This window comes from Taeniopygia guttata, chromosome 1A (genome assembly GCF_048771995.1).
Source record: "Taeniopygia guttata chromosome 1A, bTaeGut7.mat, whole genome shotgun sequence".
Lineage (NCBI taxonomy): Eukaryota > Metazoa > Chordata > Aves > Passeriformes > Estrildidae > Taeniopygia > Taeniopygia guttata.
The window spans coordinates 45,662,381-45,683,241 of record NC_133025.1 but is presented as its reverse complement, the minus strand read 5'-3'; the positions used below and the strand labels follow the sequence as shown (position 1 = coordinate 45,683,241).

General features: G+C 39.0%; 1 protein-coding gene across 1 annotated transcript in view; it reads right to left on the bottom strand.

Moving 5' to 3' along the window:
- The window catches only part of SLC17A8 (solute carrier family 17 member 8), a 30,847-nt gene extending 17,318 nt beyond the window's left edge, over positions 1-13,529 (bottom strand). Inside the window, exons 1-2 of the mRNA XM_002190327.6 lie at positions 8,398-13,529; positions 1,242-1,494 (exon numbers count right to left, since the gene is read on the bottom strand). Coding sequence (XP_002190363.3) covers positions 1,242-1,494; positions 8,398-8,540 — 396 coding nt within the window. The 5' untranslated portion in view covers positions 8,541-13,529. The remainder of the gene's footprint in view (positions 1-1,241; positions 1,495-8,397) is intronic.
- Between the last annotated feature and the right edge of the window lie 7,332 nt (positions 13,530-20,861).

Below are 20,861 nucleotides of genomic sequence, written 5' to 3'. Positions count from 1 at the left end.
ATTTCTGTTTAAACACCTAACTTTATGCTAGAATTTCCAGTTGAGTTTCTAGGTAGTGTTAATTTCTGAAAGCAGAAACCATGAGATATGGAAGAAGGTTCCTCCTGATTCAGGAGATGCTTATGCCCAAACACTATGAGTTTAGATTTGTGGAAGAAATTTACTCCCATTTTCTGAAATTACCTCTTCTGAGCTTCCCAGCCTATGCAGGCACATATTTTCTCTTGCTTAAGTACAAAACCTGCTGGGACTTGGGGACCAGCAGGTCCTGTACTTAAGCAGGACCATAGAGAGCAAGGAACAAGGATTAGACTGAATAAATACAAATTCAGCAAGAAGTCTAAGCATGGCTGCTATGATTGTGAGTCATGGAGAAAGGCATTCTTTTAACATTGGAAATTTATGATAGATATTTTCTGCACTCTTCTTTACCAAAAGTTAAAAGATGTAGGAGAAAAGCTGATGAATATTTGCACAGTATTTCATTCAAGAGTCAAGATTCCTATGAATTTGTTAGGCCAAAAACATTCAAAATATAACCAAAAATAAGTCAACAAGTAGAGCAAATGTAGAGATTCAAGTTCATAAAACCCATAAAGAGACACTTGACATCACAGCCAAATACCGAGGGAGGATAGGGAATGCTAAGGTATGGATTGAACTAGCTGGGGTGCATTGATAAAGCTGTGTAGGATCTGCAGTGGACCATATGCCATCCACTGCAAATTTGAAAAAAACTTGGCACCTAGCTCTACCTAGCAATCAACATTGTCAAAAATCTGATGCCTTATTGCCAGTGACTGCTTTAAGATCATGAAAATTATCCACTGATATTAATGTAGTGGCTGCAGCCCTACATAAAATAATTGATAATTCCTTCTGCAGCAGCATCAGAGCACATTTCCCTGAGAGAGAGTAAGGAGCAAAAGCTTCTGCCACCACAGAAAAATCTGCCTACAAATGACAGATCAGGGCCCTGGGAGACATGCAAACTAATTCAGTTCTCATTTCTGGTACTTATATCCTCTCTATGACATTGCAAATCCTCAGCTCTTGAAAATTTTTATGTGACTTCATCACATAAATAGGAATTAAGTGCCCGCACATCTATGTGAATCAAGACTGATGTGTCTCCCTCATCCTGTTTTTTTAATCTGCGTATACACAGGACTTTGTTATGCGGCATTTGGATGATTTCACAATGGGATCTGCTCAGAGCAGTGAAAGGAAGATTTTCTCACCCTCAGCTCTGGCTTTCCATCGACATAGACAGTGTTGTTGTTGACCATCTCCACGATGGCCACGCCCAGGTTGCACCTGATGCCGAAGGAGATGCAGAAGCCCAGGCCGCTCATGATGGCGATGATGTAGCGCTTGGGCAGGCCGCAGCAGTAGCACTCGCACCGCGCGGGCCGGCGCCCGCTCGCCGCCACCGGCCGCCCCTCCGCCGTCAGCTCCAGGGGCTCCTCCTCCACATTGGTGCCATCGATCTTCCTACACAGATGAGGAAAGGAAAAATGAAGGTGGCTGTCGTCTCAGTAAGATTTGCTGAAAGTGGATGGAGAGTTCCATGCTCCGGTCACTCCTGTTGTGAGGTGCTTGTCTTCTGGTAGTGAGGTGAGTTAATGCTGGACAGGCTGGGAAAGGTTAGCAGAGACTACACTTCTTCCTGAATGACTTCTGAAGGTTGCACATCTGAGCCATCTAGACAGACAGACAGCTGCAACAATTTCAGCATGTTCACAACATGAGCATCTAACTGTAGGTCAGTTGTGATAAATTCCATTGATTCTTTGGAAAATTTACATTTAAATTAATCATAATTTCCAACTAGATAAACTAAGCAGAGCTGCCAGTATGTTTCAAGAAAAAATACAAATACAACATAAAACATGGTTTCACTCAGCCCCAAACTTCCTGGAATTTCTTTTCTCCTGTGAGACAAAAATCAAAGCTGTACAGCAGAGGAGAAACCTCTCTGGCTTCAGATTCCCTTATTAAAGACACAAAAGAGACAGGCCCAGACTTTCTCTGCCTAGAGGCATTTGAAGTCACACATTCTCTGAAGTACCCTGCCACTACAAGGACTTCATTTGCTCCAAAGTGAACCCCTGCAACTCCTATTGTGGAACGTGTTGCCCTTTGTGTAAAATACTTACTATGAAATGAGATCTGAAGGCAGAGGGGCTTTCTGAGCAGTAAATCCACCATTCCTCATCAGCAGAGGCTGAAAGGACTTTGCCTGGGACCAAATTTGGTGTAGCAACTGCAGTGCAGTTAGGAAGAACTAGGAGGGAAGATGCCAGGGATGGGGCCTGAATGGGAGCAAATGACTCCCAGTTACATCAGCCTGTGAGAGGTTGGCCATCAGCTAACACAGGAGTGCAGCTCCTCAGGCTTTGCATATCCAGCTTTTCCTACAGGCAATCTACCTGGGATATTCATATTAAAAAAAAATGGCACTTCTATGCAATCTGGAATTGCATGATAGGTGCAATTAAAATTTAATTTGGTCTCTCAGTCTGATTAGGGCTATTAACGTTGTGCTGCAGGACCAGGCAGTCTGTGGTAGGAAAGGTGAGGTAAGAGAGAACTAGACACACCCACCAGACCAGAGCTAAATAATTCCTTTTCTAACATTACCTTTCCAGGTCTATTTTAAAATGCAGCTTATGGTTTTTCTGACAGGCTGAACACTTATGGACATGGCTAGCTGTGAATACATTACTAACCCACTGAACACTAACCATGAGCTTAAGCCTTTACTAAGAGAGGCCTTGATCAGAGCCTTTCAGTTTTGGCATCACCCTGAAGCAATGAGCTCAGGATCCAGCTCTTGTTGTGCCTGCCAATGAGTACTGTGAAAATATGCAGATAATTAATCTAAAGGAAGCCCATCTTGCCATGTAAAATGAAGAGATTATTTCATTCACTCTTTTTTGATAAAAAATAACTTATTTCCCTTCTTCCACACATCTGGCTGAGTCTATTTGACACCTAATGTACATATTTGATACATATTTGAAACATCAGTTTTCAGTGTGAAAATCAACTTAAACAAATGCTGACAGAGCATACATGGATGGGCTAAATCTGACTGGGTTGGGTTTTTTGGGACAGTGTTGGTTAAATCACTGCTTTTCCCAGCTGCTTTAAGTCTAATGTACTATCCATAATCTAACAGATAGTACTCTTCACTAGACTGTTTACACATGTTCCACTTAAATATCTCATAATTTTTAGGCTCTAGAGCCAACTGGAGCTTCATTTACTATATTATTCCTTTTTACATCACAATATAAGCTCATTATTTCAGCCATAGTCTTAGCAAAAAGAAAATAAGCATGCTACAGTCCCACAGCTCATGTTTTCAAGAAACACTAGAATCACAGTGTTGTGGGCCAAAAGGGAACTCCTCAGATTATTGTATTTAATTCTTTTCTCAAAACTAGTGCTCACTGCAAAGTTAGATCCTTAGCTCATTGTCAGACTGGAGCAAAGACTTTCCATTCAAGCAAGGTAACACAGAAAATGTGATTTTACTCTGGTGTTATTGGGGATGATGGAGATCGTATGATTCACCTGTAGGGAAACAGTAGTTGTTAATGAAATGAGAGTACAGAGACGAATTCAGTCAGGCACTTGAAAAAGAGGACACCATGTATTATTCTATGCTCTATGTGTTAATAGAGGTTAAGTGTAAACAGAATGAGATACCAAAATAAAGACCTCAGGAAGTGAAAAAACAATTGAATTTTTTAGAACTGTTGTCATCCCCAAAGTGTTATTAACAAACCAAAAGAAATAATTTGTCTTCCTTTAACCAAGCATAAGATATTGATAGAATTCAATCAATTAACAAATATTTATAAGAGAGACATTAGACTTTACGGGGTGCATTAATTTGGGCAGCTGGCAAAGATTAGACACTTCATGCAAAGCCAAAACATCTGGATGTTTTCAGCTGGCTGTCAATTCAGATAGTAATAAAAACATAATTCTGCTCCAAATTCAGTGCTAAAAGTGATTACCTAGGACTAGAACTGTGGTCCAATATTTTCTCTGCAGAGAAATTAATTATTCTGCTATTGTATTTTATTAAGTCAAAGAAGCAAGTTGAGGACTGATCCACCACCCCAGATCCATACAGGTAATTTCCTACTCCCAGAAATTAATTTCAATGCCTCTATACTGGGTTTGTCTTGGAGAAAACTATTTTTCGGTAGCAGTCCAAACACATAGGTATTGGAGCAGTACAGACATTCACACAGCCAGTGTCTGCGCTGATTTTTTTGGTTTTATTTTATTGAACTGGTACATAATGAAAATATGCAAATTCCATGAAATTATGAGAAATTTATCTTCCAATTGATCCATATATTTTCATAGTGTCAGTGAATATTTTTACTAGTTGTAGACCAAGAAGACTTAGAAGAAAACTGCTTCAGGGCCAGTGCTCTCCTCTAATTATCAGCTTCATGCAGGAGATGCAGGCATGCATTTTCCTGTGCAGGAAATGTTCACTCCTTAGATCAGTTTTTTCCTTTTTTCAGCAAATGTACAACATTTGGCAAGTAAGGAGAGCTAAGTTATTTGAATCTGCATCCATATTCTGTGCTCAAATGCCATAATAACTTTATGCAAAATTTCTCTTTTTTATTGAATGCCTACTCTGGCATATACAGAATTTTGAAAGCATGAAAGAAATTTTAAAAATACCTATCAGTAATAAATAAAATCCCTAGAGCATGTATACATTCAGCACTCTGTATTTAAGGGAGTTTTAGCAGAGGAATTAGTTCTTTGTTTAAATGATAAATTGGTGTACTAGAATTTAATTCCATTTTATTAAAAACTCATTGATTCTGTAGTAACAGGCAAATGTTAATATCTGTTGTGTTAAAATACATTCTAGAGTGGTTTTCACCAGATGTGGCAGTCTTTCACAGGCAGTTGGAGCACAATCATACACAATGTTCAAAGCTCACACCTACAAATCCAGTAACTACAATGACCCCGGCGTGACTTCAGAAACCTATACAGCAATTATCAAAAAACATCATTAATCCAAAAGCAGATACAATCTCCTAAGATTTTATTAATTCTTCAGGGATTTGTCCAGGTGATAATTTTTCATAATAAATCCTGTGCTTGATACATTGGTACCAAATCCCAGCACAAATATCCAAACTCTCTCAAGTTACTCAGGGCATGGTATGTCTCTTGCTGGTTTCTGCATGGTATTCCTATGATATCCACAAGGCTCAGACACTGAAGGATGGCATGTCCCAGGCGCTGCACTCCTGGGCTGCAGGGCAGTCTCTCCTCAGCGCAGTGGGGGAGCGCTGCAGGGATGCTTGTCGCTGGGGTGCTGCGGTGCAGCGCTGCACGAGCGCACTGAGCCCTGGCACTAACAGTGCTACAAAAGCGCAGCTCCTGCATCAGCTGGGTCTGCACATCCCATGCTGTGTTCACAGCACTGCATGGCCTGGGAGGCACCAAACTCCCCCTGTTTTTGCACAAAGGGAAAACCTGAGAGGAATAACTCCATGATCCAGCACAGCTAGAGAAGCCTTGTCCAGTGCAAGTGTCTATCACCCAGCTTCAAGATGTAGTTTTGAGCAATTTAGGCTAATTCACCAAGGGGCATCTACAGCAGTCAGAACTACACCTATCAGGGCTATACTTCATACAGCAGCCATGTGGCATGGCCCATATGTCTTTTTACATTAAAAGTGACAATATTGGGCTGTAAACCCACTTAGGCACTTCCCACTTCATCAGGAAGCCCACAGTTGCCGTTAGCTGGTCCTGAAATCCTGAAATTCTTGGAGTAGGCAGAGTCTAAGATCTTACTTTAGTCTTTGCCATTTTCCTTGACTGCAGTAAGTTCACAGAAGGACCAAAGTGTTTGTGTCTGTCAAGATCGGCATGAAATATTTATTTTCTGAGAAACAGAATGATGACAGAGCCACAACTCTGATATTCATTCACCCAAGCCTTGAATTCTCTAATATTTTTTTACTGCCCCACTGTATAAAATTAATCAAGAAAAAAACACTTTTGCATTAAAAAAAATATACAAAGCATTTACAACATTTTCTAAAACATCTTCTAAGATCTCCCAAATTAAACAGCTGTCAACTGTTATATGTCAACAGCCTAAAGAAAGGATGGATCTTGAGTCTCTCAGTTCAGTCCCCCCAGCCTCCCTTTCAGTATCCAGACACCCTAAAGTCATCTCTTGTGAGCAGAGGTGACTGCTCACAGCACCCACCAAATAAGCACACCTGTGAGGAGGCAGTAAGCTGCTTTATGCTGCTTGTGCTTTAGCACTTGAGCTGGACTGTGGATAATTGCTATGGAGCAGCTGCTCTTGCCAGGCATCCACTTCTGGGTCTGCTCTCTTGTTTGCAAGACAGAGGAAATGTGGCAGGAAGGCATAGACCAGTCATATTTACCAAAGCTAAAAGATGTTTTTGTACCCACTTTGGCAGTTTTGACATCAACACACCACAGTCGGTGAAGTCACACTTGGAGGTCTAATCAAGGATGTGCATTATAATAATTAAACAAATTGGGACGAAGGCTAGAAGAGAAACCAAATTCTTTGCTGAATTTCACCACATAAAAGACAATTGGATTGGATGAAGAGCAAAGTCAAGGTTGCAGCTTGTTATATGTATAGAGGTATATGTACCACCATATAAAAGCACAAGTCCAGGCTCTCATTTGTAGACTAGGAGAATCAAGTTCATATTTTAAAAAATGCCTGTTTCATTCATTTATGGAAACTTTCAAATATGACTGCATATTTCCTACAGGACAGCTCAAGTTGCAGCAATTCTTAGTTAGATCTGACTGCAGACATAGTAAAAAGATTTATAGTTTTGATTATTTCCTCTGCTGATTGGTACATCTGAGAAAGGCTCTGAGATACCTATGTTTAAAACAGAAAATAATTAAGTTCAACAAACTTTCTTGTATCTAAAGTGGTATTTAGATTAATTTGATTCAGGTGCAGTGTTGCTGAAGTTGGCTGCCTCTATTATCAACTGTGTAGGAACTAGCATGTCAGCTTTAATACATAACTGCAAGAGGAGAGCAAACTGGATAATCTAAAGGGAGCCCAGTGTGCCACATCATATATTCACTACATACAAACCTTACAGGTATTTGGTAAATTGACCAGCAGAGCCCACAGAAAAGTGAATTTATCATTAAATAAATGACTTGAATCAAAGTTGTAAAAGATAAACAGATTTCCTGGAATTACTGTAAAGTACTGTAAAAGTAAAAAAAAAGCAAGACATCAGGCTTCATCTGTAACACTGTAAATTAGAAAAAGTTAAGTAGAAACTGTGTAGAATACACATACTCTGTTCACATGATAAAGAAACTGAATAAATGCAGTATTTATTGAATGTGTGTAAATTCTTCTAAATTTTCTTGTTAGCAAGAAAATATCGGTTAGATATACCAAAAACTGTAAATAGTATTCCCAATAGAAGGCAAAGGGGTGGATATGAAAGCAAATACAATTCAGTCACTAGAAACACCTTCAGTTAAAATGTTGGCCTGATCCACACAAAGGTTTAAAACACAACATCAAGCATGGAAGAAATGCCACTAACCCCTCTGGCTCTCATCTATTGATTACACAAATAAGTGTTGTCAGTAGCCATTACAAACAGAAATAATCTTCTATTTAAGGGAGAAGTATCTTTCCATTTATGAAACTGGTAATTTCGTACATCAGAATTTAATTTCTCTAAAAATAAGAATCCACCATTTTTTGGTTCATAAAACCATCAGGTTAAGATCAAAATCTTAAATCTTTTTTTCTGCTTTTGATAGCAAACAGCTGCTTCTTCTTATTCTCTCTCTAATTTGCTAGTGTCAGTAAACTCACACATTCACATCTCTATTCAATACATTTTCTCTTACTGATTTGGAACAAATTTTTAAAAACCCCAGACCTGTAATTTAGGAACATTAAGTCTAATTTTAAGAGTGGCATCATTGAGAATGTTAATTCCCATTAAATTATTGCTTTTTCTCATGCAAGCTAAACCACAGAATTAGTCACATTTAATTATTTAAAGGTTTTTTAATTAAACAGTTCTTCAAGCTTTTTTTAATATTAGGACATTATTTCATAATTTATTTTCACCCTCCTTGTTTAGTATAAATATTCTATGATTTACAGTCATATGCTGTTGTAAGTGCTCATTTTACATCTTCTGTCTTACAGCAAGCTCTCTCACTCTCTCTACTCTTATATTAATTTTGCAACTCAATATTCTGTTTTATGTTTATACATTTTTTTTCTATACTGCATTTCTCTTAATAAATTGAATCAGTGGATGTGTCTGGGAATTTCCTGTTGGGTTTTACCTTCTCAGATTCCCCAGCGAGTCACTAATGGTGTTCTTCACTTCTTCCTTTCCTGGGTTAAAAAATCTTTCTTTCAGTGAACCAAGCCCTTTGAGAGGCATTTTGTTTTTCTTCTTCAGTAAATCCCTTATGTTAACGAGCATTCACTTCTGCTGTCATATTTCCCAATGCCAGAGCCGGGAGCCTCCACCAGTCCTTTCGGGGACCTCTGCAGCAACAACCAGTTGCTCAAGAAAGGAGTAGGTAAAAAAAAATATAATAATAAAAAATAAAGTTAGATCTCACAAAGCCAGAGGGGAAAAGCTGTGGAGCGAAGCCTCCCCAGAAGCAGCGAGGGGCTCGGCAGGCCCTTGGAGCAGCTCTGGCGCTGGGTCGGTCCCAGTGCGGGGCTGCGGCCGGGAGCTGCAGGTGCTGCTCAGGCCAGCGTCCCTGGCAGGACGTGCTGCCTGCTCCACTGGCAAACCTCAGCCTGCCTCGCTGGGGCTCATCCTCAGCGCATCCCTCCCTCCCTTCTTCCCTCCCTCCCCTGCCTCTTTCACACCGAGATCCTGTGCAGGGTGGTGCTATAGTAACAGACACAATACCTGTCCTCAAGCCACTCCAGTTCACTAATAAGACCTCATCTATGGCAAGGGCCAGAAGTTGATTAAATATTTACGAGTTCTTTCTGCAGGGAGGGAATTATTGCAAGCTACAGTTCCCATTCACTGTGTACCCCCCGCCCAGGGGAGGCCCCCTGCCCCAACACACTTGCTGGTTTGAACCCAAAGCTGTCTTTCCATGCCTGGTCATTTATTATTGATGTTGCTGGGCACATGGAGGGGCATTGGTGCAATGCTGTTTGAATAAGCAATGGAAGACCAGCCATAAATTTAATAAATTGCATTTTTGAAAGACAAAGTGGCTCAAAGAGGTGAGCCAGTCTATCTCAGCGTGACTTCATGACAACAACACTCTTCCTAGAGTGGCAGAAAGGACTTCATAAAAACTCTTGGCGAAATGCAGCCTGCCACTCCACTCCTCATGCCTGCACATTGGTTAGAGTCAAATTAAGAATTTATGGTTTTGGCAAGGCCTCAGATATTGGATTTGGGTTATGGACAGTTAAAAAAAAAAAAGAAAACAAAAACAAAAAACCAAACCAAAACACACACCATGAAAAAACAAAACAAAACAAAACAAACAAACAAAATAAACCCCAAAGCCATAAACCATTTAATATATTGCCTCTCCTATCAGTCTCTCTCTTTAGGTGAGGGGGAAGGCAGAAACTCTGTAGATTGTTACAAAAACAGAGATCTTTCTGTTTGGCACATTACCTCACTCCTGCAAGGAAAGTTAAATTAAGAACCTGTCAGTGCCTCATCAGGCCACCAGCACAGTAAGAACTGACTTCCCCTGGAAGTCCCCAGCTGAGAGTTGCCATGTGGAGGGCAGGCAGCTGCCCACCCACCAGCCCCAGCTCCTGTTCTGCCCCAGGCCACCTGATGTCCCTGAGCCAGTGGCTGAGACTCTGAAACCTCCCTCCTGCCCTACACTTCCTCCTGTCCTTCTCCTTCCAGGCTCAGGGGCCACACTTTCCCCCTAACTTCTGTTCAGAGCTTGGTCTACCCAGACTCTGCAGAACTAGAGAAGAAAAATGAAACCCAGAAAGAGATTCCTTCAGAGAAACAAACCAGATCTGAATTATTTTAACTTAAAAGCTCCTCATTTAAATTCACATTAAAAACACTTCATGGGTATTTGAACTGAGTGAGTAGGTCTGAGTGGGATGTAAATCTGGACCAAAGCTGTGCGAGGACTATCCAAGCATCACTCCATTCCTCTCCTAGCTCCTTGTAAGGGCCCCCAATCGCTGGGTATTAGAATTCTCCATAATACAAACATCAAATGTCTGGATTATCCCAGCTCCACTTTGAGGAAGGCAATTTCAGAAAATACATTTTCTCAGGGTTATGTGAGGCAGGCAAGCAGCTTTCACTGAAATCCTTTATTCCTAGTATGAACCAGGAGGGAAGAAGAGAGAGAGGAAGCATACTTGGGAGCTGAGTTTGGCTTTTCTGCAGTCTCTTTTGTTGCAGCACTGGTTAGAGTATCTTTCTCCTTTTTGAATAATTCATGTGATGTAGAGAAGCGTTGGCTCAGCACAGCCAACACATTTGTCCCTGCAGAACAGTCCTCCCATAGCAAGCATTTAGAACATGGGCACCTCCAGATCTCAGCACTACCTACCCACATGCCTCTGGCAGGGCTTCTCTGGGCGTGTTTCTCTCTAGGTGGGTTGAACAGCAACTGCTCTCACTGCCAGCTCAAGGACTGACCAGTGACCCTCTCTGCAGCACATCCCACTGCCCTGGGAGCAGCTGCACCTCCTCTTCCTCAGGCTTGCATCTGGCCATCTCCAAACTGAGAAAAAAGGAATTCCTCCTGGTTTCTCACTCCAGACCCCTAATCCTGGTTTACCATTGGGGTGTGTGGACAGGCAAAGCAGTGAAGTCACCACAATGGCAAGGCCCAACATGACCAGGTGTGCACATTACAGCAGCCTCTCCAATTTTCACATTGAAAATTAACCCCAACAGGCCAGCTGTCAGACACCAGGGGCATATATGGGTTTGGGAATATATACACATGAAACTACAAAACGAAACTGTCTTCCATGTAAACAAACATGTATTTGCTGGCATTTGAGATAGTATTCTGAATACTCTTATGGCAGCTGAACACCTGAAACCATGGGAGAACCTGTCTCCAAACTGGAAATGGTGCAAACTCCAGTGCAAGGAATTGACTTTGGAAGACTGGAACTCAGGTTGGGAAGTGATGTTCAAAACACATACCTGCCAGCAGCTTTGGAAAATAGGGTTTTATCTTGCCCATCTTTCTGGTCTTCTGGTCCTGGTTTTGATAAAGAGAGCACAGAGCAGCCACAAGAAAGGAGTTATGCTTAAAATGTAGTGTTTTGTTCACTTATCCATACATTCTCTAGTTGCAGTTAGCACAGATGCCTGAAGTCTGTCCTCCATGCATTTGGGGCTGATTCAAGTGGCTCCCTCAGAGATGTATCTTGGCTGGTTCCTGGCAGAGTATGTTCCCCTCAAGGATGTAGAGGTCTCTCATTAGCAATACCACTTGCCCCACCATTAACAGAATTACACATTTCTCACAGCAGGTTTCCTCTCTCCCTCCTCTTTACTCTTGGCAGTCCTTCACTTCCTGCATGTCTGCAGCGCTACAGCAGTAGCCCCCTTTGAAATTCACTGATCCTTTCTCTAAGGTGTAAAGAAAGTGTTACTCACTCCTGCTTCTCTGTGGGGAGGCAGCTCGACAGGAGCAGTGCTGCTTCTCTGCTTCCTCCTCCTCAGGCTCACAGAGTAACAAACTGCCTGGATTCCAAAACACTGCTGCAGAGACTGTCACAGCAGCTTGGCAGTGCCCTGCTCCTGCTGGGGCACCATCCACAGGGGCACTACCCAATTCCCAACAAGAATGTGCTGGATGAGGCCATGGCAACACCTGTGTGACTAATCCCAGCACACATTTTGGAGCAGCAGCTAAGGAACTCTTCCTTGCTAAGACCTAACATGATAACCCTTATAGACCCAGCTGTCCTTGTTACTACATTCTTCTTTCCTGTTTTAACCTGTGCACTAATTTTCTTTTTCAGAAATTACACCACACTGTGATCTCCTTTTGCTATCTCAGACCTCTTTAAAACACAATGTATTACATAATTTCATTTTAAGTCTGCTGTTAGCAAGCTGGGGCTAAATCCAAGACACAGCATGTGCCTGCACTTTTAAGAAAATATTTTGCAAAATTAAAACTACATGGCCCACATAACTTGTAGATGCTATTGAAACTACAGACTCCTATCCCCAGAGACAACTAGTAAGTGTATTAAAACCATATTTTAGACCCAATACAGACCTAAACCAGCATGCAGACAGCCACTGCTGAGCACTCATACACTATCACTACCTCAGATGTTCAAGAGTAAAGTGAGCTGCAAGAAAACTTGAAACTGGTCAAGTGCACATACAGGAGATGTGCCTTCCTAACAAGAGCTGTGCCTTGCAGACACAGGGCTTGATTCAGAGTGGTAGAAAGCTCTTAAGAAAACCAAGCTTGCAAATATCAGAACTAGCAATAAACATAACTTAAGTGGAAGAATACTTTCTACAGGTAAATGTAGAAAAGTAAATGTACACCTAGAGTCTATCTAATTTGTTAGTTATTGCTTTTGTTGAAAAGCCTTGAAATACCATCTTTAGACTGCTCCTACCGATGATTCCTCAATATAATGGACAGGGTAAAATCTTTGCCACATTTAAAAGAGATTTTTGCTACTGCTTTCAGTGCAGACTGGATAGCATACACATTTCGTATGCTGATTGCCTTGCAAACAGTCACTTCTCCCAATGCTTGTAAAATACAGAATTTTGATCTCTTGACAAATATTAAATTATCACAGTAATTGAGAAGGAGGCAGTCAAATTTTAAGTCAATTTAACCTTATGGTGTCTCTGCTGAATTAACATAAAGATGCATCACTTTGTGCTATGATCAGCCTTAACAATAACCAAAGGCTGCTGGACTCCTCCAGTGGAAATACACAAGAATAACTTTGTCAATTTTTAATCAGTTTCTTTTCAGTTCAAGGCATGTGATCACATCCTTGCTGCCTGCGATGTGATTTTTAGATCATAGTTTGCTCTTGTTATTTGGAGGAACCTTCTTTTGTTAAAGCAAGATGACTTTGCCTTTTTAGCTCTTACCAAGAGCTCAAAGGCTAGAAAATCCAGACTTATTCAAATTCCTCATCACAGTCATTCAATTTAACAAAACAGTAATTTACACCAAAAAACAAACACAGAGAAAAGAAACATTCCAATAAGAGTGTTAAGACTAAATTAAATCAAAGCTCAAGCAGCTGTCTATCATCATCAGCAGGGTTTAGAGTAAATGATTCATCTAGTCCTTCAGATTTGGAAACCTATGGCTTTATATCTACAGTTTTCTGCCATAAATGAAGATAGATTCAAAGACTTCAGAATCCTGATCTCTATTTTACCATATATGAAATCTGAGTGCTTTCCTGCCAGGTTGAAATGCTTCATGTTGAGTCAGCCCAAATCGTCAGATGTTATGTTTGTTTCCCTGATAACTGCAGCAAAACCAGCACTAATTCCAAGTGTTTAAAAAAAAAAAAAAATCCCTTTTTAGTTGCTTTAGGTCCCGATCAAATCACACAAAACTGTGTAAGGAAAGTCTTGTAGCTGGACAAGAACAATTCTGTTTGAAAATTACTTGAAAGTTTCTTGGGTTATAGTGACACCTTATGGCAGTTTCATTGTACCTTACAGATCATTTTGAAATTAACATAACATTTTACAGCCTGTCACTATCAGTAAAGAAATGCTTTGATGTTTATAGAAATCTTTTAGTTACAAGTTACTCAAAGGATCATTCCAACTCTTCAAATTTGTGTTTTCCCTTTTCCTCTTACTAGAAAAATACATTTTACAGTCTTTGCTATTATCTTCTCTCCATGTTTAACAGATAACCTATGCCAGGCAGAACAGTTAAAACATACTATTCTTACCTAGCTGTGGTGATATCCAATTTGTGAATAGTCTCTTGATTGATTCACTAAATTATAGCATGTAGCTCATTGTGTTTCTCTAATCCTAGATCCGAACTCTTTAAAAGAAAACATCATGATAGAAGTTAATGAAATTTTTTTCCTTTTAAATACTTTTGGAAACCAAAACTGTGGGACATGATAATAAAACTCACTACTACATGAAGATCAGAATTTATAAAACCTGCCTTCCTGGGGCTCTCCCTTACATAAATTTTCCAGTGTCTAACCAGAGCTATCTCTACCTACAGCTCTTCCCTCACCTGAGGTGCAAAGTTGGTTCCTCTAATGAGGCAAAAATTACCATAAAATTTACATTAATTCTTTATCTTTGGTATTTTAATAACACTGTTACCAAACAAGGGTGGAAAGTGGGTAACAAGTTTGAAGTTGCAAAGGGCTGAGAAGGAATGAGAGAGAAGGATAACTGAGCAGTCACATTAATCTTAAAAACAGAGAAGAAAATCTACAAATTCTCAAGCTGAATTGTTAATGCTAAACTGCAGTTAGAGCTTAGTTATGTTAGAATAAAATAAGCTCCAGAATATATTTCATGTAACCTTTTCTTGTTTTAAAATTGACATAGAGACAGCTTAAAATTATAAACATTTTTTTCTTTCGCAAGATATTTGTTTTAAATCAATATCTTAAGTGTCAACTGTTAAATCTACTAGCAGATGTCAGTGATTAAATATGTCAAATTTCTTACAATCTATATACTAAAAAATAAAAACCCACATGCTTTTGCCATACTTTTAAAGGTATTTCCATTGCTAAGCTAGCTGAAATCACTGGCTAAACACCTAGCATCACCTGCAGCTCTTTTGAAAGAATGGAAAGGAAACTAGCTGTATTTCAATTTAAACCCACTTGTTCTTCAAAACTAAGAAACTGAGCAACACAAAAAGCAAAACCTCTTCCCTCACAATGCCTGTATTAAAACGTACTGACGAAAAATGAACTTAAACAACTGCATCTTCTTGAAAATCACAGTGACTAGTAATTCACAGTTCAGGACAGAACTTTTAATTATGATTACTCTTGTTCAAATAAATTTTGTTTTAAAACACACAGATTTAATACATTTCCTTCCTAATGTCTCTAATCTTTATGCATATTTACATATTAATATTTGACCTACCTTTCATTAGAAAATGTCTGCTATGGCAAAACAGGGAGTGGAGGAAAAAATGTGACTTATTCAAATTCTTCATCACAGTCATTCAATGTAACAAAATAGCAATTTACAACAAAAAACAATCACAGAGAAATGAAACATTCCAATAAGGGTGTTAAGACTAAATTAAATCAAAGCTCAAGCAGCTGTCCATCAGCAGCAGCAATAGTTGTCAGGACCAATCAGGCTCTTTCATAAAACAGCATCCACCAGCACTCCCTGCACAGGCAGCAGGAATGTGAAGAGAAAAGGTGGGCAGGAGACAATTTCAAAGACAATAGGTCCAACTCTGCAGGGTGGACACTAGATACTCTAGCATTTTGCAGATTACAGTTTCCACTGTCCTTCCTGTTTTGGTTTTTTTTTTCCCTCAGCAATTCCCTGAACTCTGTCTCTCTGCACTGAAGGATTGCTGTATCACTGGGGCATCTGGATTCAATAATCTTTTGGGTCACTCACCTGCAGCTGCTTTTAACATTTCTACTTCAGGCTCACGCTGCCTGTAGAATAGAAAACAAGGCAAAGCGATGCCTACTCATCAGCCCACTCCACTGCCTTGCCAGAGCTGGACCATCAAGCTGAGATGCAGAGCCTCATGTCAGGTTCCCTTCTGCAGCCCCTCATAGCATAGCAACAATCTCCAGCTGAAAAGCAACAAGCCCAAAATTCAGGCTGTCACTGGCATAAATTCAGTATTCCTTTACCAAGCATCATCGGAAAAAGGAAATTGTCAGACGACCCCGAGATTTTTCCCCCTTCTAATTCCACAGCCGTGCACTGCTTGGGACCTCTGATGCAGGAAAAAAATCAAAGAAAAAGTAGATGCAAGAAATGGCTTCACCAGAAAGAGCCTGGAAAAGTAGCAGGAACATGCTCCAAAGGAAACATGTGGGATTGAGCTCAGTTAAATTGGAAATTATGTATGAAGAGAGACACAAAATTTAAGACACACTTATTTAATCTCTGCAATGCACAGGAAATCACAGCTTTATCCTACCTACATAATTAATTGAATAAGGTAACACTTCCTACCCAGCAGCCAGTTAATGATCTGGTTAGCTTAAGAAATATTTTGTGTTTGCTAAATCAAAGAATTTCAGCTGTATGGCTCCAGTTTGCAAAATGTGGCAATGAAGATATTGCAACACATATATGCTATTTCACTGCAAATCTTTTATTTGTAATGGTTGTAAATCAGTAAGACTCGAGCAATGAATTCTTTAGGAAGCATAAAACCTGTAAGGATTCAAAGTGAAAAAGAAAAAAACACAGCTGATTTATCAGTTTCCTGCTTGCCAGATAATAAAAAATAATAGATAAACAATAATTTAATCCTGCACAGAATTATTAAAATGCTAGTACTTTATACTGAAATCACTCCAATTGCAGAAATGACATTTAGTATCAATCAAGTCAGAAAATTACACATAAAATACTTCAGTTGATAGTTTTATAGAATAGATCAAAAATTTAAGCACAGCTTGCATCAAAATTGTATATAGTTCTACAAATACTTTAATTTTTTTCCTATTTTGTAGCCAAGTAAAGCCAGGGTTTGTAGCATAAGGCTATTTGAGGAGGGTCTACAACTGAAGCTCCCATTCAATAACAAAAGTTTGAAAATTATATTCTAGTCTAATTTTATTTTTTCCTGATTCGCCTGCTTTGATTTTCTAAGATTTTCATTGTAAGTCAAAATCATTGTAACACACAATTATTTTTGGAAATTCTTAAAAAATAAAAATAGTGAAAATATCTATCTGGTGCCAAGTTAGGATAGATTCTTCAAGTGAAACTTACAGTAATTACAGAGGCATCTGATTGCTTCATTAGCATTTTCTTATTTGCAATATTTGTGGTCACTGCTGTGACATTGGTTAAAATACTTATTAACAGCTTTGGTGCCATAGGTAAGCGCTTATTTGATCTGCATGGCAACACCAGGAGTTGCAATTCTAGTTTTTTTTTAGTTCTGTGCTCTAATATTTGATTTTTCTGTTCAGAAAATAAGCAGTAATTCTTCTTGTGGTGTTTGGTTCTGAAGTCACCTTCTGGAAAGCAAGCTCTTCAAGGTTTTGATTTTGCTTACTCTTAAAAGTACTAGGTTGCATCAAGGAGACACAGAGACTGACATGAACAAAGGCTGCCTGTGTCAACTTCAGCTCCCAAACCCCTTGCTTCTCAGGTAAAAGATAATGTTTTCATTGATGTAGTTACAAATGGAGGTTCTTCTTTGATTATTTGACTAATTATTGCAGGAGAGTATAAAACCTAGTCTTCTGATGTTGTGCAAAACATTTTAAGAAATTCCATCATAAAAAGCCAAATAATAATTAAGGCACAAGCAAGACAATGAAAAAAAACAAACTTTAAAAAATTGGTACGTAAATGTAGATAGGTCATTAAACTTCTACCATTTCTGAGTTTCCAATCATTCCACACCCACCCTGCCTTAATTTGCAGGAAGAAACTGCAATAGATCCTTAATAGTGCAGTTCAAAGGCAGGTGTCCAACAGAGGAAAAAATAATAAGTTGGGTTTTTTTTTAAGTCTAGGGTTTACATTTTATGTCTAGAACACTTACTAAATTATTTTAGAGCTTAAATAACTAGTATTTTTTGAGCTGTTCTTGGGTTTGTGCATAGGTAGGAGTATAAACTGAATTCCTGCTTTGTCAGTTTGGCACAGGAAATCAGAATTCACCTTCTTACCTTATGAACCATTTTGAAATCCTCTGAGCAACTGCAGTAGTCTCCAGCTGGTAACACAGCTCTACAAATGCTGACATAAAAAAGATTAATCTAAAGTTCTGGTGTATAACAAATCCAAAGGCTGGACTAGACATACTCAGGTGATGAAATATAGACAATTAACTGCCAATATCAAAGGATTCCAGGCAAAGAAAAAACATCTGCAAATATTTCCAGCTTCCCTGTCTGAAATCTGGATTCATGAAAGGGTTTATAAAATGTCAGCTTTACTCCACAACAAACCAAGCCAGAACATCTAGATTTCAGCACTGGAAACCTTCTAGCTTAAGAAACAGGTAGGAGTTATGGATCCTACCAATATCCAGAAATGGAGAGACAAAAAGAACATTACCAGGGTGAAGGACACACCAGTCAGATCAGGACTGTGATTAGCTGAGCAAATTAAGGCAGGCATTTTCTCAGCAGGGGGCTGGCAGATGAGAGGACTGTGCTCACTCGATGGATACAGCTGTGGAAGGAAAGGGGCTGCTGTCATCCTCAGCAACTGCAGAGAACTGAAGCCAGCTGATGCTACCTTTCCATTTCCACCTAATCTATCTTTTTGTTATTTTACTCCCTTCTCCCACACCATCTCTGGCCAACAATTATGTTTCTGATCAGATCAGACATCAGATGTCTTGTACTTGAACAATTTATACCACACAAAAGCTGAGAACTACATTTCTTCAGAGTGCTGGCAAACTCTAACCTGCCAAAGCAGTGTATCTTGAAACTCAGGTTTAAAGAAAGGGCTGGTTTCTGGGTCAATGAGCTGTGAAAATGCAAACTGACATCACTATGTGTCATCAGGAAAGAGCAAATGCTAATTTTAGAGGCATCTAGTGTAGCAATTTTTCCCCAGAACTTTAAATCCACTGCATGAAGGCAATATGTGATGACATTGTACAAATGTCTGGACAGCAATCTCTAAGAAATTAGAAGTACACTCGATAAAATGTATTTCAAACAAAATGTACAGGGAAAAAGTTTTCTACAGAAGTTACTGTTAATTTAATGAAAATTATCAATAAAAATATCTTCCAACATGAAAATATGAAAATTCGTTTATTTCCATAGGCAACCTAATTCAGAGTACAAAGAGATGTGTATTTCCCAAAACTGTCACTGTACCTTTTACATAGCTTTAAAGTAACTGATCTAAAAGTTGATACAAGAATAATTTTGGTTTTGAAAAGCTGTCCAATAAACCAGATATACACTAATGCCATGCTATGACAGTTCTATTTATGAATCACAGCTGACACAACAACAGTATCACTATAAATCTCATGAGAATTTTAATGTTTTACAATCAGAACATAAAACTGTCACTAGTAACAGAGACTGTACAATTAGACAAATAAACAAGTATTAAATATTTTGCACAAGGCCTGAGTTCACTATAACACATTTTGATTTACAGCTTCATCTCAGAAATCTGTACAGCAGTTAGACCTATTCCAGAGAACTTGAAGACAATACAACTTCAGGGCTCATTTGTTATGTTGATACAAGGGTGAAGCCTGAAAGGCAAGAGCATTTGGTGTTCGAATCCAAGGTTTTACTGCCTTGTGTAATTTTCTTGAAAAGCAGTCAAAACCTAATGGAAGGTAATGTACAAGGCAGAACCTCACTTGAAAATCAGCTAACTCATCTGAAATTCTCTATATAGGTTTCCTCACAGCTTTCCAAAGGAAAATTTCACAATGAATATATAAAATGCAGCATATCTCTTAACAAAGAAAAAGGGTTACATAAACAACAGGGTCTTTTTTCTGTACTCCCCTTCCCTATGCTTCTTTCATTGGAAATGGCATAAATCACCAATATTCCACCCAACCCAAATAAAAAAACCCTAATCAGTAAGCAAAGGTCACTCCAAAGACCAAAAACTTCATTGTAATGCAAGATCCAGTGATCATAAACTTATGTTTAAAAAACTTTCCTTTTCTGCTTAAGTCACACAGATGTAGGCAGACTAAGTATGTATTATTTATAATAGATAACACAAGTATCATATAATTCTTAGCCGGTATGGAAGCTTTATCAAATTTGATTCAAATCTAAGTTCTCATTTAATCTGTTTTTTTGGTGCAGTTGAACTGAAAAATCTCAAAATCCTATGATCTAGAATATAATTACATTTACTTGTCTACAGACACAGATAACATTACAACAGGTTATAATACAAAAGTCAACATACATTTTTCTTATTTTAAAAGGCAATCAAGGTTTTTGTTAAGGTTCCATATAAATGTGAACCAGTTGTTGCTAAAAAGACAAAACAGAAAAGGAAAGTTTTAAAGAATAAGGCATGAAATGTTGTGTACCTACACATCCAAAAATTCACCCTTTTACTTGGGGTACTCAACACCTGTGTAAGGCCACAACTTCCCCACAACACTTCCTATTCACAGTGAGGAGAACATAGTATCTTCATTAATAAAAAAAACCTAGTATCTACTCATGCTCCCAGTAAAATTCATCTCCCAAGTAATTGGTGGACTCTTTTACTTTCAAAAGACTCCCCTGGTACTGCTGCTCTCCTGCATAAGCAAGTTCCAAGGGCTGCTCTGTGCCTTACTCACACCACTTGTGTGATGAAAAGGAACAGAAGATTGGTTCCCTCCTCCAGTGACACCTGTGTCATTTCATTCCTAGTTTTTCCCGAGATTCAGAACAAAGGATTTCTAAGCTAAACTGAAACTCAGTAGTTTTAAGGTTCTCCATTAGCCCAAGTAGAGAAGGTTTTTCAAGCCTCTTTAATACAATCCTTCCCTCTAGCAGGATTAGTTTGTTTTCTGTGACTGAGTTTTGAGAGGATGCTTCAGACACTTTCATACTTAAACCCAAATGGAACCAAGAGCTCAAATATGGAAAACACTGCTGTCTT